Source organism: Ipomoea nil, unplaced genomic scaffold (assembly GCF_001879475.1).
Source record: "Ipomoea nil cultivar Tokyo-kokei standard unplaced genomic scaffold, Asagao_1.1 scaffold3172, whole genome shotgun sequence".
NCBI lineage: Eukaryota > Viridiplantae > Streptophyta > Magnoliopsida > Solanales > Convolvulaceae > Ipomoea > Ipomoea nil.
Window position 1 is genome coordinate 2,416,857 of NW_017619600.1, and position 23,822 is coordinate 2,440,678.

Sequence of the window (23,822 nt, forward strand, 5' to 3'; positions counted from 1 at the left end):
AAATTTAGTCAAAAGATGATTATCATAATTTGTTAATAATATCAATCCTTCCGGAATTGATATAGGATTTATGGAACAAATAATAATTTAATTTTGAATTAACAACCAGTCAATTGCATACGAGAGTCATGTTGCATGCATGAGAAAACTTCCATATATAAATAAGCATGCAAACTAAGAGAATTAACTCTGAGAAGTAAACTTCCTCTGGAAAATAAAGTTTCAGAAAGTAAAATTTCAAGAAGTAAATCGAGAAGTAAGATTACAGAAGTAAGCTTAGAGATGTATTCTCTCTACTCTTCCATTCCATATTGTAATATTTTTCATACATACAATCGAAGCATTGTTGTACAACTATCACGCGGAAACTGAGCTAATCAGAAGGCCAAATTACAACACGTTATCAGCACGAGTCTCTATTGTAATCTCCGGTGAACGGTACTATTGGTTCATTTTCCTATGCATTTTGATTTTTTGAATCATATGCCATTGTTTATATATAAATATTATGTGTATATATGGCTACGAGTTTGGTTTGGAACCTTCAATTATTGTTTCTATGAAATGAGTGATTATTCTTCATGTTTGTTAACAACTTTTGAGTGGTGAATCCCTCATCAAGACATGGTTAAGAATTTGGGTAAATACATGAATTTGTAAATACATATTATCTTTATTTATTCTCTCAATTCTTGTATATGAGTTAGGCTCTATATGAACCATGATGCTTTGAAATGGTAAATACATGTAGTTATATGCCAAATTGTATGTATTTGTATCCATGTATGTTCTATGACTATGGATATCAAATGCATAATCAATCCTTATTATATGTTTGCATCGGATTGTTGTGTTTGTATTAGAATGCTAAGAAACATATATTGCATATTTATGTAAAAGATGTTTCTTCATCCATTGCTTGAACATGTATTCAAAATAATGGTTTTTCCCCAAGTTGTCACATTGCTTCCCAAAGTTGCATCAAATGATGATCTTGTAGATCATGCCTTTCATTGAAAAATGTGAATCTATTGAGTTCGCTCATGTCTATAGCAATTATTTTACTTAGGCTTTGGATATTGAAATATATTTGGCATCATAGAAATTGAGCAAAACTTTTGTTGCTAAGTCACAGAGCACCGATGCCTAAAAGGCACAAGCTCTCATTTTCATACGTCACCACTTGAACCACGATCTTAAAAATTTGTATCTGATTGAAAAAGAATCCCTTGAATTAATGGAAGTCCCTGAAGGACTATCCCGACCAGAAGTCATCAAATGTTCTTCCTTAGACACATTTTGACTAGTTTAATCTCATATTTAATTTTGATATTATAATGTAAGTCAATGATTAACTATATTCAGCTATGCACAAAATAGTCTCGCAAGTGAAATTCTAAACAAGAAATTTCAAAGGAATATTTAATTGAAAAGACATTGCCAACTTTTCATCAAAGTAATTTTGTACTCCAACAGCAGTACATGATAACAAATTATGAGAAACATTACAAGCTGATTTTAGCACCTCTTGTTGCTAAGAAACGCAACCATTTCTTGATGAAGAATCATAATGCAAGTATGGTTGTCTTTGCACTGGTGCCTGAAGCACATAATGTTGCCTAGTTGAGTAACTTTATAAGGGGTTGCGGTCGAGATTATGACTAGTGTGGTATGAGTTTCGAGCTCAAAATAATAAGAAGCAAAATGATCAAGATAATTAAGGACGACCAAATTCATCGAAGCAAAATTCTAGCCAGAAGCAGGTTTGCTTTCAATATGAGTGTGAAGGGCATTTGTCCATACGTACCGCACACCAAAACATTTGGTCATCGAAGAATGAATCTCATCTTGATGATTCTAGTTTGCCTGAAGCAAATATTGTGATAAATGATGATAATGAAATGATGAGGTATTGATGAAGAAATGATTGGTGTCATGATAATGTTTGAGTAATTCATGAAAATATATTCATGGATAAAAAGGTTAGCTTATGCCTGAAGCATGAAGCATCCAAGAAGTTAACTCACGCTTGAAGCATTCGAGAAGTTAGTTTATGCCTGAAGCACCCGAAAAGTTAATTCATGGTCGCAATAACTTATTGCATAACCGAGTAGTATATACACTCCAAATGTGTTTTTGAGAGCAAAGTTATTTTTGGAGGCTAATTATTATGAGTGCAAAGTGACTTTACTTTGCTGATTTTACTACTCGAATTGACTATTCAAAAAGTATTACACAAGAATGTAAAATTCAAGACAAGTATATTGAATCCATCAATTCCTCTCATCTTAACATTCAATATAAATAATGGAATAAATATAAGACAAGTATATTGAATCCATCAATTCCTCTCATCTTAACATTCAATAGCAACAACAAATGATTAAAAAAAATATAAAAAAAAAATAAGGGTAAGGGTCAAATAGACCCTCAAACTATAACTAAAAGAGCAATTAGACCCTCAAACTATAACTAAAAGAACAATTAGACCCTCAATCTATAAAAAGCTCTAACTAACCCCTTCAACTTGTTAAATTAGCTAGTGTAATTCACCCATTTTACCTGTAATCTTCAAGTTAATGCTAACATAAGCATCTATGTGCCCCCCCCCCCCCCCCCCCCCCCAAAAAAAAAAAAAAAAAAAAAAAAAAAAAAAAAAAAAAAACCTCCTACATATATCTATGTGGACTACAATTAAAATATATTTAATGTATATTATTATTATTAAAACTAAAACTAAATAAGTAAAATAAATAAATAAAACCCTAAACTAATCGCCAGTCCTAAATTTTCCGGCTTCTTCATCATCGATGTTGTCTATTTCTGCACCATATTGCATAATGGAAGACAATCGACGTGTGTGTCCTCAATTTTGAAGTTTTTCATGTTGTTAGTGGGGAAGAACTCTAGGACTAGCACAGAGCCGTCGGTCCCAGAAGAATTCATCCATTACGATAAAGTTTGGGCAACTTTGGAGGGTCTGCAGGGCTTCGATTTCGCAGAGGACCGACTTGTAAACGTCGATTTCCTTCAAGGCGACGATGAGTGAGTCGGATCAGAGACGACCTCGGTATGCGCCCGACCCGCTCGATGATCTCGTATTTGGACGTGATTTCTTTACGAGTGTGGATGCTCCAGCTCTTGGAGGGCGGAGAATCCATTGGGGTTTCTTTCTCTATCTCCTTCTTGTTTCGTTATAAGTGGCGGTGCTCACAGTGGTCCTCGTCGACTAGGGGAATGATTCTTTATCTGGTCATCGGTGTTTTGATGTTTTTCATGTTGTCCCAGAACAGTGCTTTCAGTCCTTTCAGATCTCTGATCAATGTTCTGTCATACAACGGCAGAAATTCAAGTGGTAACGACACAGACGATGTTTTCTTGTCGCCGAGAGTAGAGAAGAATTCCCAGGCCTTCATGAAACCAAAGATGCTACTAGTGTCGCGGGTAGCATGGTGGTTGGTCAAGCCGATGCAAATCCCGACGTTCGGGAACAGCGTCACTTGTAGCGCAAGCACGGGAGCTACAGCGGAGCCGTCCGGTGCACGCCAAGCCAGCGATAAGGCCGTAACAAGAGGATTGCTTGCACATGGTTACAGACTTAGAGGTAGGTTTTTTTTTTAGTCCACGTGGCTGCTATGTCAGCATTAACCTGAAGGTTACAGGTAAAATGGGTGAATTGAACTAATTTAACAAGTTAAAGGGTTCAATTAGAGCTGTGTAAATTGAGGATCTAATTACTGTTTTGGTTATACTTTAGGGGTCTATTGGACCCTTATCCCAAAAAAAAAATAATAAAAATAAAAATAAAAATTTACTAAACACCAACATTTGACAAACTTCATAGCAGCAACAGCAACAAGTGATCCTTCACAAACTCCTCCGGATAACACAACTATGATTATTAAAAACAGAACCATGAATTGAAAAAATTAAACTATGATTATTTAATACCCTTCACAAAATACACACGACCATTAGAAAAAGAGAAGTTCACATATTTATTTAATACCCTAAAATATGTATCAAAAGAAAGAAAAGAAAAAAAAAAAAAATCAGTCTATGATTACCAAAGTGATGGGATTGATTTTCAGAAGTTTGGCAGCAATGAGACCTTCTCTTTCTTCTTTCTGTAAAATCTCACATAGATTAAACCTGCCAATAAAAATACTCCTACTATTGCTGCTACAGATATCCCAGCTTTGGCCGCAGTTGATAGTCCTGATTATATAGAGGAACAATGTAAGTTAAGGTATTGTAAAGTCCTCTATGACATCTTCAAATTGAGCCCAAGAATTGACAATGAAGAAGCCAACATTGTAGCTGGGCAAGGAGAAACCACCTGTGCTGTAGAACAACGAAATTAAACAAAAACAAAAACAAAACAAAAAAAAAAAATGTCAGCAATAAGCAAACAAAGGTAAAATTGAAAAGAATGGACATGATTTTTATTGAAAACAACATCAAAGCTTAAAAAAGCTACCTTTTCGGCATAGGTGGAAAGTTCCCATTTCTATCTGCAAAAAAGAATTAAGGCACCAAAGTTAACAAACCTTTCAAAAGTTGAGAGCGGATGAAAACATCTTAAACGGCATAGGCTATTGCAAGGCAACCCATGGGTTTTAGACATGCAGATATCGATTTAAAGTTTTAGCAAGACAAACCAGTTGTATGCATACAAAAGCATGATATATCCATAATTTTGAAGTCCTAACTCTGGTTTTTCTTGATATATTATGATTTAATGCACACCAGGACATGACAATCCTTTAAACAGTCTAGAATATATAGAACAAACTTTCAATCAAATGCAAAAAAAAAAAAATGAAAAAATTAAAGTAAGATGGAGAAAACTAAAGAAATTTACAGCTTTTTTCAGTATGCATATATGATTTAAGTACATACATTAGTTGTTTAATTTCTTCATCTGATACCTACCTACATTACAAAATGTAGTTTACAAATCCATAATAAAAAAGAAATTAACAAAAGCAAAGGCAATTCATAATCTGTATTTTTTAAAATAGAAAGATGGTGACTACATACAATAAAATAAAATATATATTCTAAAAGCATAATAAGTGTAAATGAAGGTTATACCCCTCATTTATGTCCGTTTTTTTTTTTTTGTTAAGTTTTTTTATACATTCTGCTATAAAAGTTGTACTTTGCAATATTTTGGACAAACATACTACATACCCCTACCATTATAACTTCCGTTACCTTTTCCACTATTGTTACCATGCACATGCATCCACCATATATTTTCTTATCTTCTTATTCTTCTTCTTCTTCTTTCTTCAATAATAATAATAATAATAATAATAATAATAATAATAATATATTGGAGTTATATGTTAGTTATTTTTAAAAATATAAATATCAAATTTATAAAGATATTTTACATTATTATTATTATTATTTACAATAATTTAAATATCTAAATAAATTTAAAATTTTAATATAAAGTACTAATATTGGGAACCTATTTTTGCGCATCGCGCATAAAAAAAATACTAGTAATAACATACAAGTGAATCTTAATAAGGTTTATAAGTTACCATTTTTCAATTATACCTCAAGCCCTCTATAGGTTCCCATGTGTCAAAATCTGCACCATAGCCCTTCGAATATATCTAGGAAAAAAGAGAAAGCACATAAGGTTGAGAGCAATTGTATTTGAGGCCTTTCTAAAGAAGATACAACTCACAGGAGTTTCAAATGTACTTTCAAGTATAGTATAGTCAAGGCTTATTAATACTATTAGGATCTCCATAACAAATATCCAAAATATGTTCAACCTCAAACACCAGAAATTTTATTTAATGCAAACATATTTAGCAAGTGTTAAAAGCATATGATTTAAGGGCATGAAAAGAACAGTTCTCACTTGGCCTCCTGTCAGCGTAGCAAGATCTTGAAGATTGGCCTTCCTGTTTTCACCAACTTACATTTATGCATTGCCAAGAATTCAAATAATTGAAACCACAGTAATTATGATAGATTAAGTCTAATCTGTAATGAACTTAGTTAAACGCAGCGTTTTGAGTGTAACCGTTGAGTTAGTTACGCGCTGAAAAGACAATTATGCCCTTGGCCGTACTACTTAAATAACGGATGTAACCGTCTTTGGGAATTAATGAGAAAATTTACAGTTTCCAAGCAATCGTTACAACTGGTATCAGAGCCTCTACGATGACCAACACCCGCCGCGATTACGACGAAGCTGCGAGACAAATCGCCGAGATGCAGGCGGTTCAGGCGCAGCTGAATGACAACCAAAGAGCGAGTGTAGAAGCCATGGGAGCCTTCCAAGCAGGGTTCCAATCGTTCCAAGCCGAGGTCCGTCAATGGATGATGGCCATCGGAAATCAGAACACCGCCAATCAGCAACAAGCCGCTAATCAAACTCCGGCCGGCGTACAGATACGCCACACTGAGGGAGCAAGCTCATCAGTCAATCGCGCAGGAGGTAATCGCCCAAACTTTAGTCAGGCTGACGTTAATTCAGGAGTACATGTAGGGAATCACGAGCAAAATAGACATATATTGCGTCCCAATGATGATTACTTGAGAGCGCCAAAGCCTAGAATTGACTTCCCTGAGTTTGATGGCACGAACCCTAGGGGATGGATTAGAAGGTGTAATAAATTTTTCTTCCTATACCATATTCCGGATGAATTGAAGATGGAATATGCGTCATTCTATATTAAGGGAGGAATTGACGCATGGTTTGAAGGGTACATGATTGACCATGGTGGAAGAGTATTCTGGGAAGATTTCGCAGAAGATGTGTGCAAAAGGTATAGCTCGCTTGGACTGGAATGTGTGGAGGAAGAGTTCAAGAGATTGAGACAAATTGGAGGTGTGGAGGAGTACAACTGTAAGTATGATGAGTTGAAGATACAGATGTTGCTCGCCCACCCCACACTGACAGAACTATACTTCATCAGGAACTATATTAGTGGACTGAAGGGGCACATAAGATGCTTTGTGAAAACTGCCAACCCCCTAACACTGACAGATGCATATGTGTATGCCAGGCAATTTGAGGAAGATCTAAAGGGGAATGAATGGTGGGAGAAGAGGCCAAATCAGGTATCCAACAGCAGTTCTGGAACCTCTTCTGGTGGCTCTGTGAGTGTGAACAGAGGGAAGTCTATGATACAGTTGAGCCAAGCTGAAATGGAAAGGCTCAAAGAGCAGAAATTGTGCTTCTATTGCAGAGAGAAGTGGCAACATGGACACAAGTGTAAGCCAAGAACATTTAATCTGATGACAGGATTAGAAGAGGATCTGCTGGAACAAGGAGAGAAAATAGAAGAACCATTGAGTTCTGAGGAGGCTGAGAAGAATGGAGATCTGGCAGAAGTTTCTCTTCTAGCTATGTTGGGAGGGGAAGGATTAAGTACTATAAAATTACTGGGAAGAGTGGGCAAGAGGAAACTAATCATTCTTGTGGATACAGGCAGTACTCACAGTTTCCTAGACCCCATGGTGATCCAAGGGCTCAAAACACACACTTATAAAACCAATCCCCTCTATGTCACAGTGGCCAATGGCCAAACACTTGTGTGACGAAGCATGCAGTGAATTTCTCTGGACAGTGCAAGGAGAAGAGCTCCAGAGAGACTTTAGACTACTAAGGATGGGGGGCTGTGACATGGTGTTAGGTATGGACTGGCTAGACCAATTCTCTCCTATTCAGTTACACACAAGACCACTGGGAATATCCTTTGTTAAGGAGGGTAAGGAAGTCACACTACATGGCATCTCTGGGAGAGTGGACCTCAAGGAAGTAACTTCCAAGGAGAAGGGCAATTGGGCTAAGAAGGGAGCCTTGGGATTCCTAGTCTACTGTTTTGACTCAGATCAAAACTCAACAGCCTCCTGCAGTGCAATTGAAGCATCATCATCACCTGAGGAAAACATTGATGACAAGGTGAAGGAATTACTTTTCCCGTACTCTGATGTGTTTGAGGAACCACAAGGACTACCTCCCACCAGACTACATGATCATGCCATACCACTGGTGGCCAATGCAAATCCTGTCAACCTGAAGGCTTACAGGTACACACATGATCAGAAAAACATCATTGAAAAAATGATTGGTGAGATGCTACAAGCTGGAATTGTATGTCCTAGTACCTCTTCCTTTGCATCTCCAGTGTTACTAGTGCCCAAGAAGGATGGGACATGGAGGTTTTGTGTGGATTACAGGGCCCTAAACATGATCACCATAAAAAATAAGTACCCTATTCCATTGGTAGAGAACTTATTCTCAGAACTATCAGGCTCAACACACTTCTCCAAGATAGATCTGAGGGCTGGTTACCATCAAATCAGGATGAAGAAAGGGGAGGAGTTTAAAACTGCATTCAAGACGCATCAAGGCTTGTATGAGTTCATGGTGATGCCTTTTGGGCTCACCAATGCCCCAGCCTCATTCCAAGCTTTAATGAATGAGGTATTCATGCCCTACTTGAGAAAGTTTATCCTTGTATTTTTTGATGATATTCTGGTTTACAGCTCAGGCTTAGAGAAACATCTGGAACATCTCACCACAACATTACAGCTATTGAGAGAGAACCAGTTGTTTGCCAAGAGAAGCAAATGTTTCTTTGCCCAAAAGCAAGTGGAATACTTGGGCCATGTTCTGACAAGGGAAGGATTGGCTACTGATCCAACCAAAATAGAAGCTATAATGTCATGGCCTCAACCTTCCACCATCAAAGCACTAAGGGGATTCCTTGGTCTCACAGGCTATTATAGGAGATTCATAAGGGGATATGGAACTATTTGCAGGCCCTTGACAGAACTATTGAAGAAGAATGGATTTGCCTGGTCTGAAGAAGCACAATTGGCATTTGAGCAACTGAAGAGAGCCATGTGTTCAGCACCTGTATTGGCAATGCCTAATTTTGAAAAGGAATTTGTAATTGAGGCTGATGCATCTTGTAAGGGAATTGGAGCCATACTAATGCAAGAAGGTAGACCAATAGCATATTACAGCAAGGGGTTAGGGCCTAAACATGCAGCATGGTCCATATATGAAAAGGAATACTTAGCCATCCTAAATGCAGTAGAGAAATGGAGACCCTATCTACAAGGGAGGCATTTCAGTATTCAAACTGACCACCAAAGCTTGAAATACCTACTAGAACAGAAGATTACCACAGTCATTCAGCAGAGAGGATTGACTAAGTTACTGGTGGGCTGGATTACTCTATCACTTACAAAAAAGGGAAGGACAACTCTGCAGCTGATGCCTTGTCTAGGAAGGGAGAAGGAGGGGAATGTTGTGCCACATCAGTTCTTAAACCCCTATGGACAGAAGAGGTGCTGCAAAGCTATATCAATGACAACTGGATTCAAGAGAAAATCACTGCCTTGAGCTTGGATCCCAACTCTGTGCCCTCCATGAGACTGGAAAATGGATTACTAAGATACAAGGGGAGATTGGTCATTGGGGCCCAAGAAGACTTGAGAAAGAAATTAATCACTGAATTTCATAGCACTGCCTTGGGAGGCCATTCTGGAGTCCAAGTGACTTATACCAGGTTGAAGGCAATCTTCTATTGGAAGGGAATCAAAAAGCAGGTTAAACAATTTGTGAGCAGCTGTGACTGTTGCCAAAGAAACAAAACAGAAAATGTGCAGCCCCCTGGACTCCTGCAACCACTTGTTATCCCTGAGCAAGCTTGGTCTCAAGTGGCTATGGATTTTATTGAAGGCTTGCCTAAATCCAATAACAAGAATGTTATCATGGTGGTGGTGGATAGATTGACCAAGTATGCCCACTTCATGAGTTTAGCCCACCCCTTCACTGCTGAAAAAGTGGCAAGCAAATTCATGGAGCAGGTGTACAAGTTACATGGATTACCCCAGGGCATAGTGTCAGATAGGGACAAAGTGTTCCTCAGTAAGTTCTGGAAAGAAGCTTTCAAGAGGATGGGAACTAAATTGCACATGAGTTCAGCTTACCACCCTCAATCAGATGGGCAGACAGAAAGACTAAATAGGTGTTTGGAAACCTATCTTGGGTGCATGTGTTCACATAAACCTCAGCAGTGGGAGAGTTGGCTTTCACTAGCAGAGCATTGGTATAATACAAACTACCACAGCTCAGTAAAGATGTCTCCCTTTCAAGCCTTATATGGCTACCCTCCCCCACAGTTAGCCATCAATGATACAGCAAGATCAGTTGATGAGAGTGCAGAAAGCTGGGTTCAAAACAGAATACACATGATGGCCATACTTAAGGATAACTTGAGAGAAGCACAACATAGAATGAAGCACTATGCTGATAAAAACAGGACAGAAAGATCATTTGCAGTAGGGGATCTTGTCTACTTGAAACTGCAACCCTACAGGCAGGTATCTATGGCTGTTAGGAGAAATGTCAAGCTCAGTTCTAAGTTCTATGGGCCCTATGAGGTGTTGGAAAGGATTGGTCAAGTGGCTTACAGGCTAAAACTTCCAGCTGGGGCTCTAATCCACCCAGTAAAATATATCACAACTAAAAAAGAGGGTTAGCCATGGCAGGTCAGCTCAGTTCGAACCTCCTCTGATTGGGCCTGATGGGCAGCCTTTAACAGAACCAGTAGCAATCTTGGGAAGGAGAATCTTGAAGAAGAATAATGCTGCATTGGTTGAAGTATTGGTGCAATGGGCTAATCTATCCCCAGAAGAAGCTACGTGGGAAGAATACCATCATCTGATGTCTCAGTTCCCGAATTTTAAACCTTGAGGACAAGGTTGGTTTAAGGGGAGGGTATTGTAATGAACTTAGTGAAACGCAGCGTTTTGAGTGTAACCGTTGAGTTAGTTACGCGCTGAAAAGACAATTATGCCCTTGGCCGTACTACTTAAATAACGGATGTAACCGTCTTTGGGAATTAATGAGAAAATTTACAGTTTCCTTCTTTCTTTCACTAAGCAATCGTTACATAATCATTGGCAAAGTAATACCCTGATTCCGACACGAAGTTTGTTGAGGATAAGAGTTACTAGGGCGCCGCATTGCTATCCACATCCTCAGCTACAATCAAGAGGGGTCTTTATCTCTACTATAATATGCAGTAAGGCATAAATCTCCAAGGCAACTTACACTAAGCCTATATCATTATCAAGAATTTGAGAAAAGAACAGTACCTTCAAAGCCAACTCCAAGATTTTCACAATAGCATTTATGCTTGAGATTTTCACAATAGAGTCGTAAGCAAGTATGTATGAAGAATTACGCTTTGCATGTAAATAATAATTGCAATAGTATACCAGCCATCAGATTATGAAAACTTACACATTTATGTATGTTCTTCTGGTTTGTAATAATGAAATATGGAGAGATGTATCCCCTATCTAGCTTCATCCGCTCCACAACTTCCAGCTCATTTAATAATGTCTTTCCATCCTAGAATAGAAGCAAGGACCTACAACATTAAGAAATTCATTTGCATTGTTCCTTTTAGCAATGTTAATAGTGTTAAGAAAACAAATACAAGCACTTACTTAATAGTGATGACACCTTCCTTGCCTACTTTCTCCATAGCCTTTAACAATTACCTCACCAATCTCTCTCTCCATTTACATAGATTGTCCCAACCTGTTAGTGTAGGAAATTAAGGAGCATTAATGAGAAAATGACTGCAGAGACGCACTTGGCCCATCACCAGCAACATCATTAGTAGCATTAGCCAACTCGAAATTAAAATGACAGTAAGTGCAGAGGAAGATGTTTGACTTTCTAATATGATTAATTGGCTTAAAATTGCTGAATTTCCTTGGAATTCTGTGAAATATAAATAAACATTTTTAATGTAAAATCACAAACTCATTTTCAAAGACTTAAATAAACCTTGGAGCAAAAATAAAACAAAACAATGGACTAAATACTTAGAGAGCAGAAAGATGAAACTCACCTGAAAATGAATTCCCAGACAGCACTAAACCCAAGAAAATCCTGAATCTCCAGTGGAAATGTGAATAAATGAAAACCCACCTATAATCAGCTCCAAGAATCACAACTGAGCTGCAGAAAGTAGTGGCCGTTTGGTTAGTGTGGAAGCGAAAATGGTGGAAAATGCAAGTGGCCGCAGTTCAAAACTGCTACGGAGAAAAAAAAAAAAAATTGGAATCCGATATGCCACCATTAGCGTTGAAACTTGAGAACACCATGAATTAATCTCCTCTTTATCACAGTCCTAAAATGGACTCTTAAGTAATAAAACCATCAATATGCAAAAGTTAGGTTTGAACCGTACTAAATAACATTTCTGCATTTTTCAATAACTCAACTCAATAAATTATAGGAAGTCTGAAGGCAAATGAATAAAATTGAAATAGAAAGGGAAGAAATTTTGAGAAATATTAGGGTGAAACGAGAGATTTTACCTGTAAACGAGAGATTACTGCAGCAGCAGCACTGTGAGTCAACGGAAGATCGAAGACGGCGATGGAAGATGGTGATGGAAGATGGCGATGGAGAAGGGCAAAGTGTCGAAAGGGCAAATCCGGTTTGTTTATACTGGACAAATACGGAGTATCATACTATCATTTTAGTTTAAGTGTTAAATTAGCGGCAGTTTACATAACCGACGCTATATACTTATTTAGCGGCGATTATATATAACCGCCACTAAGTATATGCAGCTAAAAATCCAATTTGTTGTAGTGTTACCATATCTATATTCCACAATGGCACAATCCACATTAATAATAAGATTCCTTTTCCAACCACTATATATGCAGAATAGTCTCACATTTATACAACCCAGGCATGGCCCCATAAGATGCTCCATCACACAGTAAAGCAATAAGCTGACATGTCAAGTGCATTTCTGATGTGGCTACCCAAGAAGTTGGTAAATTCAGCAAAGCTCTGGTTCGGCACATTCCACAGGAAAACTTCCACACTCCCCCACATGCCAGCCCTATGCCAAAATAGGTTCAATGCCGGCTCTTCCCTTTATAAAAGGCATATGGCTTACCGTTCACATCCATCCTCAATCTGATTCGGCACATTCCTCAGGTAACAATCCACAATCCCCACATGCCAGCCCTACGCCAAAATGAGTTTACCCTTCACATCCATTCTCAATTCAAGGAATACTAGCTGCATAGCATTGGTCTTCTAAACCCTGCCCCAATACGCTCATCGTTCTGAATAGCAGAAGAGAATGTCTACTGTTCTCAAGATCATTGGTTTGGGATAAAGGAATGAAGCTGATGGAGATGCCAATGATGATGATGGATTCAATTATGCTCCAGCAACATGCTTAGAAGGAGATGGAGACGATGATGATGGAGACTATGGTTACGCTCCAGCTGCATGATTTATTATATATGCCACAATAACATAAGATATTTAGGAGTTAGTATGTAGTCTAGTGAGGGATGAGATTAAGTTGGACTTGGCTACTGGCTAAGTTTATATCCTTTTGGTAATAGTAATAACAAGCATTAGGATTTGATATTACTTGTTGAAAGCCTTTTCCTTTTGCTAGGATAGTTTATAAATCCCTCTAACTTGATGTTAATGAAATCTATATTATGCCATTTTATAAATTCAAATGCAGTCCAGTGAAAATGTATATCTAAAGAATGAGAGGATATCAGACTATTCAAAACTGGTGAAAGCAATGTGATGATATCATGCAAATGATTGCAACATTGAATAGTACTTTTATCAAATACCATATGAAATATCATATTGCATATAAATATTTAGTTATCTAGAATTATGTTATTTATTCATTTCCCACCATGGCAAAATATATAGACATACATCTGAAATCTCTTGGATGAAAAGTAAATTATATTCCAACCAAACATCATAAGAAACATCATGTAGTATATTAATTAATACATAGTCCTCCAGAATTATATTGTTTATTCATTATAGATCTCTTGTTAACTGTTGCCTGCTAGTAGCACAACAAGAAGGCATATATTTGAAATTAATTAGCTAAAAACAGAAAGTAAGGAACAAAAGCAACATATCCCTGATAGCTTACTGGCAATAATTTATCAACGCCCTTACACCCCAAAGAATCTCCAACTTGGCTTTTCAATTTTTGTTGTTACAGACTATAAGAATATAAGTTCTCTACTAGTCCAGTCAAAAACAAAGTGAGTACCTCATCAGTGTCTGCAACCCACTTCTCATGTGCTCAAACGATGATATTAAGTTTTGAAATTCCTGAAAAAAAAAAAGTCTGGCAATTGTAGAACAGTTTCCTTCATTTCTGAGTAAGATGGATCTCTAATTGTGAACTCATGTATGGTCATCAGCCTCAATGTAACTGCAACCCTGGCAAACTTTTTAAGACACAGAATTTCAGGAGTAAAAAATAGATTAAGTTTCATATGAGAAAGTTTTTCTAGTCAACATAGATCCTATAAGTATTCAACATTATAGATACAAAGAATTTCAAGTATATTTACAAAGTATATAACTTGAGAGGGGGAAGAGGGGTGGGGGAGGGTTCTGAAGCATATAAGCCACATGTAACATTTTATTTCTGATGGATTTAATTTAGCTTATTCATGCTTATTTTGCAAGCACTGTAGATGAGTAGAAGACTATTTCAGGGTTTCAATTTCAAGAGATGAATAAAAACACGCTCCTTAGATAGTTTCTTCACAATAAGTTTAGCATAGCTATATTCCAGAATCCACATTGATAATAAGATTCCTTTGCCAACCATCATATATGCAGAATTGTCCCCAAAAGATGCTCCATATAACACTATCATTTGACAGCAATAAGCTGACATGTCAAGTTCCTTTCTGATGTGGCTACCCAAGAAGTTGGTAAGTTCAGCAAAGCTTCTGCTTCGGCACATTCCTCAGGAAACAGTCCACACTCTCCACATGCCAGCCTTGTGCCAAAATGAGTTCAATGGTGGCTCTTCCCTTTATTGAAACAGATAGCTTACCCTTCACATCCATCCTCAATCTGATTCGGCACATTCCTCAGGTAACGCTCAACACTCTCCACATGCCAGCCCTACGCCAAAACAAGTTCAATGGTGGCTCTTCCCTTTATAAAAGGCAGATAGCTTACCGTTCACATCCATGCTCAATTCAAGGAATACTAGCTGCATAGCATTGGTCTTCTAAACCCTGCCCCAATACTCTTATCGTTCTGAATAACAGAAGAGAATGTCTACTCTTCTCAAGATCATTGGTTTGGGATACAGGAATGAAGCTGATGGAGATGCTTATGGTGACGATGGATACAATTATGCTACAGCAACATGCTTAGAAGGAGATGGTGACGATGATGATGGAGACTATGATTACGCTCCAGCTCCATGATTTATTATATATAGTGCTAGTACTATGGTAAATCAACAGAAAAAAGATTGGGGAACACAAGGAAATTGGCAAATAAGAATATGAGAAATAGCATCTAACAATATTAACAGTTGCCAGTTGGGGATCATCTCACAGATATAATTTTGTTTATACCATAAATAATCCATAACAAGATCATTCATGTTAAACATAACAATGCTCGCTAGATTGTATGCCTGATCGCGGCATTCCTACTTCATACTCATTCAACCAACAAACACATTATCTGCTCTAGATGTGAACAAAAAGAAGCCAGAACAAAAACTAATTAGTTAATACAAACATTATATACAAGAATGAGTTGTGATTGATCCAAATAACTTCATAGCTAGGCATGCTGTTAATCATGAACTTATAATTGGAATATCAGGAGTTCATTATTTATTATCTTTTAGAATGCATGTAATGTTTGTAATTTGCTGTGTGAAGAATCTAAACCTCTATATAATGTGCTCTGTGGTCTTTTTAAACCTTTTATGGCACGTCTTAGTGTTCCATCCAACTTTTTGCCAATTATCATCCCTCATTCAAACCAAAGGGAAATAAATAAAAAACATGACTAATTGAGGCCTAATTTTATTTTTCATCTTAGTATAAACATAAGCCATTAGTGAACTATGATCTAGAATTGAGGCATTTAAGATAATGTCATTTGGCCCATCCACCATTCTATCAACAACCATCCTTTAACCCCACAAACAAAAGCAGAAAAGATAACCTAGTTAAGCCAAACAGAAATAATACATTTCAGTAGGGTCAGTGGCTAGTGGCTTGCGACTCTGATATCTATCTGGATGCCATCCATCAAGCTCTCTCTTGAACCTACCTTTGGAGCTTGCATAGATAGATCATCTTGCATTGCTTCTCACCCTAGCTAGTTGTATCGGGTGGTGACCTTCAATCATTGGAAGGGTAGAGGTCAAATCCCAAAGAACTGACAACGCGATAGTATGATAAAAATTTAAGAAGCAATGTGAACCCTAAAGAATTTATTTAGATATTAGTATATTACCAATTGTAGTTAATTGCCACCGGGTCATAAAAATTTGCCTAGAAAAATCTCATCATGCATCCATGCCAATAGCCCACTTCATGCACTCATTAGGCAATTAAGTCTAGCGACCACTCCAAGCCTGGGGCCTATTAATAATAACCATTGGGCATTATCTGGGCATGTTCTAATAAGTTATAAGGCATAGATATATGAACTAGATAGAAATAAAAAATAAGGATGCTTCAAAGGGCCCAACCAGGTTCAAACTGGTGACCTCTTAATCTGCAGTCAAATGCTCTACCACTAAGCTATGGACCCTTGTTGGAGATTGTTTTATTTAAAAAATTATCTTCTAATAACCATTGGACATTATCTGCGCATGTTCTAATAAGTATAAGGCATAGATATGAACTAGATAGAAATAAAAACATAAGGATGCTTCAAAGGGCCCAACCGGGCTCGAACCAGTGACCTCTTGATCTGCAGTCAAATGCTCTACCACTGAGCTATGGACACAAGTTGGTGATTGTTTCATTTAAAACATTATGTACAGTATAGTTCAATTTTAACACTAAAGCTAGATCCTAAGGTCAAACACCTGGTGAACTATATGTTCTTCCACGGAGAACTCAGACTCCATATAAACACTGTTTATTGTTTAACAATGAAGAGTGGTACAGAAAGAGAAAAATATATTCAGAAAAATTTGTCTTCCAGACTTCTAACATGAAAAGAATACAAGGTTAGAGCATTTACGCTACCATTTTGTCACTCACAGTGAAAGGTCTTTTGATAAACTTTACAGTGACCATGTCTGAGCAGAGAGTTTATGTTGCAGAGTTTCAATATCAAAAAATTTTCCACAGGAATTCTTTATTTCTGGGGCACTAGTAAAAAGTTCGCTGAGAAGATAGTTTCTACTCACAATTTTTATCGAACATCTATTGTATCCTGGAAGTAGTCTACCTTCTTGCCTTCTTGCAAACCATCACCTGCCCACAATACAAGTGGAGAAGTAATTAATATATGAAACCTAAAGTAACGAACTTTCATTGAAATAGAGTGGAAAGTTGCTGAACTGACTTCAAGGACCACGATGCAGGCAATTCCTTCATATTTACCAGCCTTTCTGGATCGGTTGCACCTTTTCCAAGCACCCGAAGATGTATGGTTGGCTTGCATTTCCTAAATTTCCAGTGTAATTCTTGTTGCTCTACTTCTTCTCGAAAGTATTATATGACCTTCTGCATATGTATGCAGCCACATCTACTTCATGTTCACTTTCAAACAATTCATAGCACCTTACTTTACTTCTAGCCAACTACATCTTGGAGTCTTTTTCAATCCAATTACATGCATCCTTACTCGTGTTTCCTGGAACAATGTCTAGTTGTGAGCCCACACGGACACACGACAATCACCTGCTTAACTTCAGCTTGCAGTCATCATGAACAGCCATCCCAGATGTTGCGTTAGCCTACAGTTTTGTATGTTAAATCCATCATTATATTAATGGTAAATCAACACAAAAAAGATTGGGGAACAGAAGGAAAATGACAAACTAGAATATGAGAAATAGCATCTAACAACATTAACAGTTGCCAGTTGGGGATCATCTCACAGATATAACTTTGTTTATACCATAAATAATCCATAACAAGATCATTCATGTTAAATATAACAATGCTCGCTAGATTGTAAGCCTGATCGAGGCATTCCTACTTCATACTCATTCAACCAACAAACACATTATCTGCACTAGATGTGAACAAAAACTAATTAGTTAATACAAACATTTCATATAAGAAAGAGTTCATTATTTATTATCTTTTAGAATGCATGTAATGTTTGTAATTTGCTGTGTGAAGAATCTAGACCTCTATATAAAGTGCTCTGTGGTCTTTTTAAACCTTTTATGGAACTTCTTAGTGTTCCATCCAACTTTTTGCGAATAATCATCCCTCATTCAAACCAAAGGGAAATAAATAAATAACATGACTAATTGAGGCCTAATTTTATTTTTCATTTAAGTATAAACATAAGCCATTAGTGAACTATGATCTAGAATTGAGGCATTTAAGATAATGTCATTTGGCCCATCCACCATTCTATCAACAACCATCCCTCAACCCCACAAACAAAAGATAACATAGTTAAGCCAAACAGAAATAATACATTTCAGTAGGGTCAGTGGCTTGCAACTCTGATCTATCTGGATACCATCCTAGCTAGCTGTATCGGGTGGTGACCTTCAATCATTGGAAGGGTAGAGGTCAAATCCCAAAGAAGTAACAACGAGATAGTATGATAAAAATTTCAGAAGTTATGTGAACCCTAAAGAATTTATTTATATATTAGTACATTACCAATTGTAGTTAATTGTCACCGGGACATAAAAATTTGCCTAGAAAAATCTCGTCATGCATGCATGCCAAATCGTCGCCAATAGCCACTTCATGCACTCATTAGGCAATTAAGTCTAGCAACCACTCCAATTATTACTCCGTGTAGTCGTGTGTATATATATATTGTTTTCTTTATTTTTGCATGGGGCCTACAAAAGACTATTAAAAAAAAAAAAAAACATTAACCATTGTCCATTGGGCATGTTCTTATAAGGCATAGATATATGAACTAGATAGAAATAAAAAATAAGGATGCTTCAAAGGGCCCAACCAGGTTCGAACTGGTGACCTCTTGATCTGCAGTCAAATGCTCTGCCACTGAGCTATGGACCCTTGTTGGTGGTTATTTTATTTAAAATATTATCTATAGTATAGTTCAATTTTAACAATAAAGCTAGATCCTAAGGTCAAACACCTGGTGAACTGTATGTTCTTCCACGGAGAATTCAGATTCCATATAAACACTGTTTATTGTTTAACAATGAAGAGTGGTACAGAAAGCGAAAACTATATTCAGAAAAGTTTCTGTCTTCTAGACTTCTAAGTTCTAAAGTGAAAAGAATATAAGGTTAGAAGAGCATTTATGCTACCATTTTGTCACTCACAATGAAAGGTCTTTTGATAAACTTTATAGTGACCATGTCTGAGCAGAGAATTTATGTTGCAGAGTTTCAATATCAAAAAATTTGGCACAAGAATTCTTTCTTTCTGGGGCACTAGTAAAAAGTTCGCTGAGAAGATAACTTCTACTCACAATTTTTTTCGAACATCTATTAGATCCTGGAAGTAGTCTACCTTCTTGCCTTCTTGCAAACCGTCACCTACCCACAATACAAGCAGAGAATTAATTAATATATGAAACCTAAAGTAACGAACTTTCATTGAAATAGAGTGGAAAGTTGCTGAACTGACTTCAAGTACCACGATGCAGGCAATTCCTTCATATTTAACAGCCTTTCTGGATCGGTTGCACCTTTGCCAAGCACCCGAAGATGTATGGTTGGCTTGCATTTCCTAAATTTCCAGTGTAATTCTTGGTGCTCTACTTCTTCTGGAAAGTATTATATGACCTTCTGCATATGTATGCAGCCACACCGCCACATATACCTCAGGTTCACTTGAGAAAAATTCATAGGACTTTCCTCTACTTTACCCAACTACGTCCTGGAATCTTTTTCAATCCGGTTGCTTGCATCCTTACTCTTGTGTTTCTTGCGTCGAACCACCTACCAGATTGAGAATATATATTCGACAACTCCACATAATGAGTTGGATTTTCTACCTCAAGATTTATGAGATGCTTTAGTGCTAGCTCAGCTAACTCCACATTGGAATGCATTCTAGATGCACCCAATAATGCTCCCCAAACTGCAGCATCGGGTTTCATAGGCATATTCTTAATCAAATCCATGGTTTCATCAAACAAGCCAGCACGACCTAACAAGTCTACCATGCACGCGTAATGTGGTAATTCTGGTTTGAGATGGTACTTGTTCTGCATATTCTGAAATATGCTCCTCCCTTCCTGTATCATGCCTGCATGTCTACAGGCAGACAGAACACTAATGAAGGACACAGAATCAATTTCAACATCATTCTCTTGCATGTGAGAGAAAATGGAAAGTGCATGATCAACATTCCCATGCACAGAATATGCAGCAAGCATAGCATTCCAAGAAACTGTATCTCTATTTTTCATCTCGAGAAATACATGCTCTGCCATATCGAGGTGACCACATTTTCCATACATGTCAATTAGGCTATTCCCGATAAGTGTATTGAACAGAAACCCCTTCTTGACGATGTACGCATGCATTGCCATGCCTTCTTTTAGGGCTGTCAGATATGACATTGCTGGCAAGATACTAACAACAGTGACCACATTAGGTTGAAAAGATGCTAGTACCATGCAACGAAATGCAGAGATTGCTTCCTTGGCACATTCATTCTGCACGTATCCTGCAATCATTGTGTTCCAAGACACCTCGTCTTTAGCAAAGGAATTACGAAACAGGAATTCAGCAGAGGAGAGTTTCCCACATTTAGCATACAAGTCAACTAGGGCATTTGTGACATGGCAGTCTGACTCAAACCCATACTTGATTACTTGACCATGAATATATGTTCCCCGATAAATGTCACCCAGGAGAGCACATGCTGGGATCACACCAACCATTGATCCAGGATCTGGTTGCAACCCAGATAACCTCATCTCTGAAAACATCTCTAGTGCATGATAGGAGTCACCAGTCTGTGCATATCCATTTATCAAAGCATTCCATGTTATGACCTCTTTAAATGGCATCTTATTGAAGGCACCGAGGGCATAAGGAAATAGGCAACACTTAGCATACATGGATACCAATGCAGTTCCAGTTGAAAGATCAGAATCAATAGCTGCTTTAACAGCGTAGCAGTGCAAGCCTTTCCCTAATTTCACAGCCATCAGCTCGCCACAAGCAGGCAAAACACTTACTAGAGTCACGTTATTTGGAAGTAAATTCTCATGCTGCATATCTCGAAATACAGAGAGCGCCTCTTCTGGATATCCAGATTGGGCAAAAGCAGCTATAACTGCAGACCAGGCAACCAAATCCCTTTCCTGTGTCACTCTAAACAATTCTTTAGTCTTCTCCAACTGTCCACACTTTGCATACATTGTCATCAGAGAAGTAGCAATCATAATGTCTGAATCAATCCCTTCTTGAATTGTATAATTATGAATCTCCACACCTTTTTCTAGATCCCTCATCTCAGCAGCTCCCAACAATGCACTTACAGCAGATACCTTATTCATTTTCAAATCTTCTCTTTTCATGCAATCAAAAAGCTCCAGAACTTCAAGGAAGTTCCCAGTATATGCATAACCAGCCATCACTGTACCCCATGAAACATCATCTCTCACTCTCATCTGATAAAAAACATGATGAGCTACATTGGAGTGTCCACATTTTGAGTACATATCAATCAACCCATTATAAACAGAAATAGGGAACTCCCTCCTATAAACAAACCCATGAATAGACCTGCAAATCTTCCCGTCCATTAACTTGCAAACTGCGGGAAACAAATTCAACAAACTTACCGAATTAGGCTGAACCCCACAACTAAACTGCATGTACTTAAAAAACTCTAATGCATCAGTAGGCTCTGAACTCTGAGAAAACCCCGAAATCATTGCATTCCAAGCAACCACGTCCTTTTTAGGCATTTTATCAAACATCTCCCTCGCGCTCTTTAAATTACCCGTTTTACAATAGAGGGAGACAAGTCCGGTCCCAATAAAAACATCACATTCAAGGTTCCTCCTAGATACATCATCATGAATATCACGACCCTTTTCCAAGTCCAACATCTCGGTGCAAGCTTTCAAAACAAAGGTGAAAGTATACTTGTCGGGTTGGAAACCTTTCCGCGTCATTAAATCGTACATTTGGATGGCTGCTCGATACTGGTTGGTTCTGTTGTAAGCTCTGATCATCGAATTCCATAGAATCAAAGGCGGGTTTTGCTCGGAGTCGAAAACTAACCGTGAAAAATGGCATTTTCCGAAGGAAGCGTAGAGGTTTACAAGGTGGGTTTTTACCATACAGTTGATTTTAAAACCTGAAGTGATGAAGTGGGCATGGAGTTGAAGGAGATTACTGAGGTCTTTACATGAAGAGAGGAGGTGCTGCTCAGAAGGGATTTGGGATAACGTAGAGGTTGGTCTTGGTAGTGAATTAAAGCTCCTGCATGGATATTTCAACCATTGTAAAAAGAAAATTAATTGGCATTAAAGAAAATGAAAAAAAAAAAAAAATATATATATATATATATATATATATATATATATATATATATATATATATATATATATAACTGGAAGAATAAAAAACTCCACCAAGCATTTGTAAGAATAAAACCTGATCTTAATTTTCATAATGCCTTTCGGGCTTGCCTTCTTCCCGCCACTGCAACACGAGGAGCAAACTAACTGCAAGTTTCGTTTTTTATCGTCAAGCTTCCCTGTTGATCAATTTGTATATGTATGCAATATGAATATGCTTATATATTTGGAATTCATGTGTATATATATTTTTGGGAAATTTTATATATACTAGTATTATCCGCGTTGTGCAAAAATTAATGTCTAATATTAGTACTTTATATTAAAATTTTAGATTTATTTAGATTTTAGATATTTATATTTATATTATTGTATATTGTATAATAATAATAATAATAATCATTTTTATATATTTGATACTTACATTTTATTAAAATAACTTATATAGTACGCAATAAGATGAAAATATATGGTGAATGTACAAGATAACAAAAGTTATAACGGTGAATGTATTTTTAATCAAAATATTGTACACTACAAGTCTACAACTCTTATAGCATAATATATAAATTTAAAATAAAAATAATAATAATAATAATAATAGAAAAAATAGACATAAGTTTTTGGATTATTTTGAAATATTTTTCGAAATTAAAAAAAAAAAAATTTATTATTATTATAACCTACTGCTTGCTAAAGCTTTCACTGCAGAAAACAAATTCTACGGTTTTGGTCTTCTTTTCCGGCAACTCGCCGGGGACCGCGTGAAAGGTTTCGGACGGTCGCCGGTGCACGGTATTTTCCTGCGACGGCCGTTGAGGGGTGGAGAGACGTCGACAGTATATATTAACAAAAAAATAAAAAGGAAATACCCATTACCGGAAGGAGATTTTTTGGAGACGTCGGCAGCCGGATTCATCCAGCGAGCGGTGGTGGCGAGCCGTGGTGCTCTTCCTCCATCTGGCGACGGTCGGCGCCGTTCTTCCCTTCCTCTCCATCGGCGTCGTCGCTCTCTCTTTCGGCGAAGATAGGCAGCTAGGATTGTTTGGGTTAAGGTGGGCCAGGTCTGGATGAATGGGCAAGACCCATTCTTCTTTTAAAAAAAGAGCTTTGCTGGTTTAATTTTAAATTTGGGCTTAAATTTCCCATTTTGGGTCGACCCAAGAAACCAACAGTTATACCATGGACCTAGGTCAAAATACATGGCAAATTATGTTCTGGACCCGTGTCCACAGTG

At 37.4% G+C, this 23,822-nt stretch overlaps 1 protein-coding gene, 2 long non-coding RNA genes and 3 other non-coding genes across 11 annotated transcripts; all 6 read right to left on the minus strand.

Annotated features, from left to right (window-relative positions):
• Positions 1-3,948: 3,948 nt before the first annotated feature.
• Positions 3,949-4,524, minus strand: LOC109168143. Its single transcript, XR_002051997.1, has 3 exons — positions 4,481-4,524; positions 4,340-4,344; positions 3,949-4,218 (listed from the first exon to the last, which is right to left on the minus strand). It is a non-coding gene; the product is annotated as an uncharacterized LOC109168143 (long non-coding RNA).
• A 6,627-nt stretch (positions 4,525-11,151) lies between these two features.
• LOC109168144 lies at positions 11,152-12,013 on the minus strand. Its single transcript, XR_002051998.1, has 2 exons — positions 11,919-12,013; positions 11,152-11,602 (listed from the first exon to the last, which is right to left on the minus strand). It is a non-coding gene; the product is annotated as an uncharacterized LOC109168144 (long non-coding RNA).
• Positions 12,014-15,913: 3,900 nt separating this feature from the next.
• Positions 15,914-23,684, minus strand: LOC109168141 (pentatricopeptide repeat-containing protein At2g39620). Of its 6 annotated transcripts, XM_019317189.1 has the most exons (8): positions 23,465-23,684; positions 22,662-22,764; positions 19,669-22,487; positions 19,511-19,577; positions 18,527-18,600; positions 17,277-17,343; positions 16,370-16,497; positions 15,914-16,252 (listed from the first exon to the last, which is right to left on the minus strand). In XM_019317189.1, exons 1-3 carry the CDS (start codon positions 23,502-23,504, stop codon positions 19,901-19,903), a joined length of 2,730 nt encoding a protein of 909 aa, XP_019172734.1. In that variant the 5' UTR covers positions 23,505-23,684; the 3' UTR covers positions 15,914-16,252; positions 16,370-16,497; positions 17,277-17,343; positions 18,527-18,600; positions 19,511-19,577; positions 19,669-19,900. The 6 variants fall into 6 exon arrangements, with proteins under 6 accessions (XP_019172734.1, XP_019172736.1, XP_019172733.1 ...); XM_019317191.1 differs by lacking the exon at positions 16,370-16,497; XM_019317188.1 differs by lacking the exons at positions 15,914-16,252; positions 16,370-16,497 and having other exon boundaries at positions 16,987-17,343.
• On the minus strand, positions 16,598-16,669 carry TRNAC-GCA. Its single transcript has one exon. It is a non-coding gene; the product is annotated as a tRNA-Cys (tRNA).
• TRNAC-GCA lies at positions 16,796-16,867 on the minus strand. The gene has a single exon. It is a non-coding gene; the product is annotated as a tRNA-Cys (tRNA).
• On the minus strand, positions 19,018-19,089 carry TRNAC-GCA. The gene has a single exon. It is a non-coding gene; the product is annotated as a tRNA-Cys (tRNA).
• Positions 23,685-23,822: the final 138 nt, after the last annotated feature.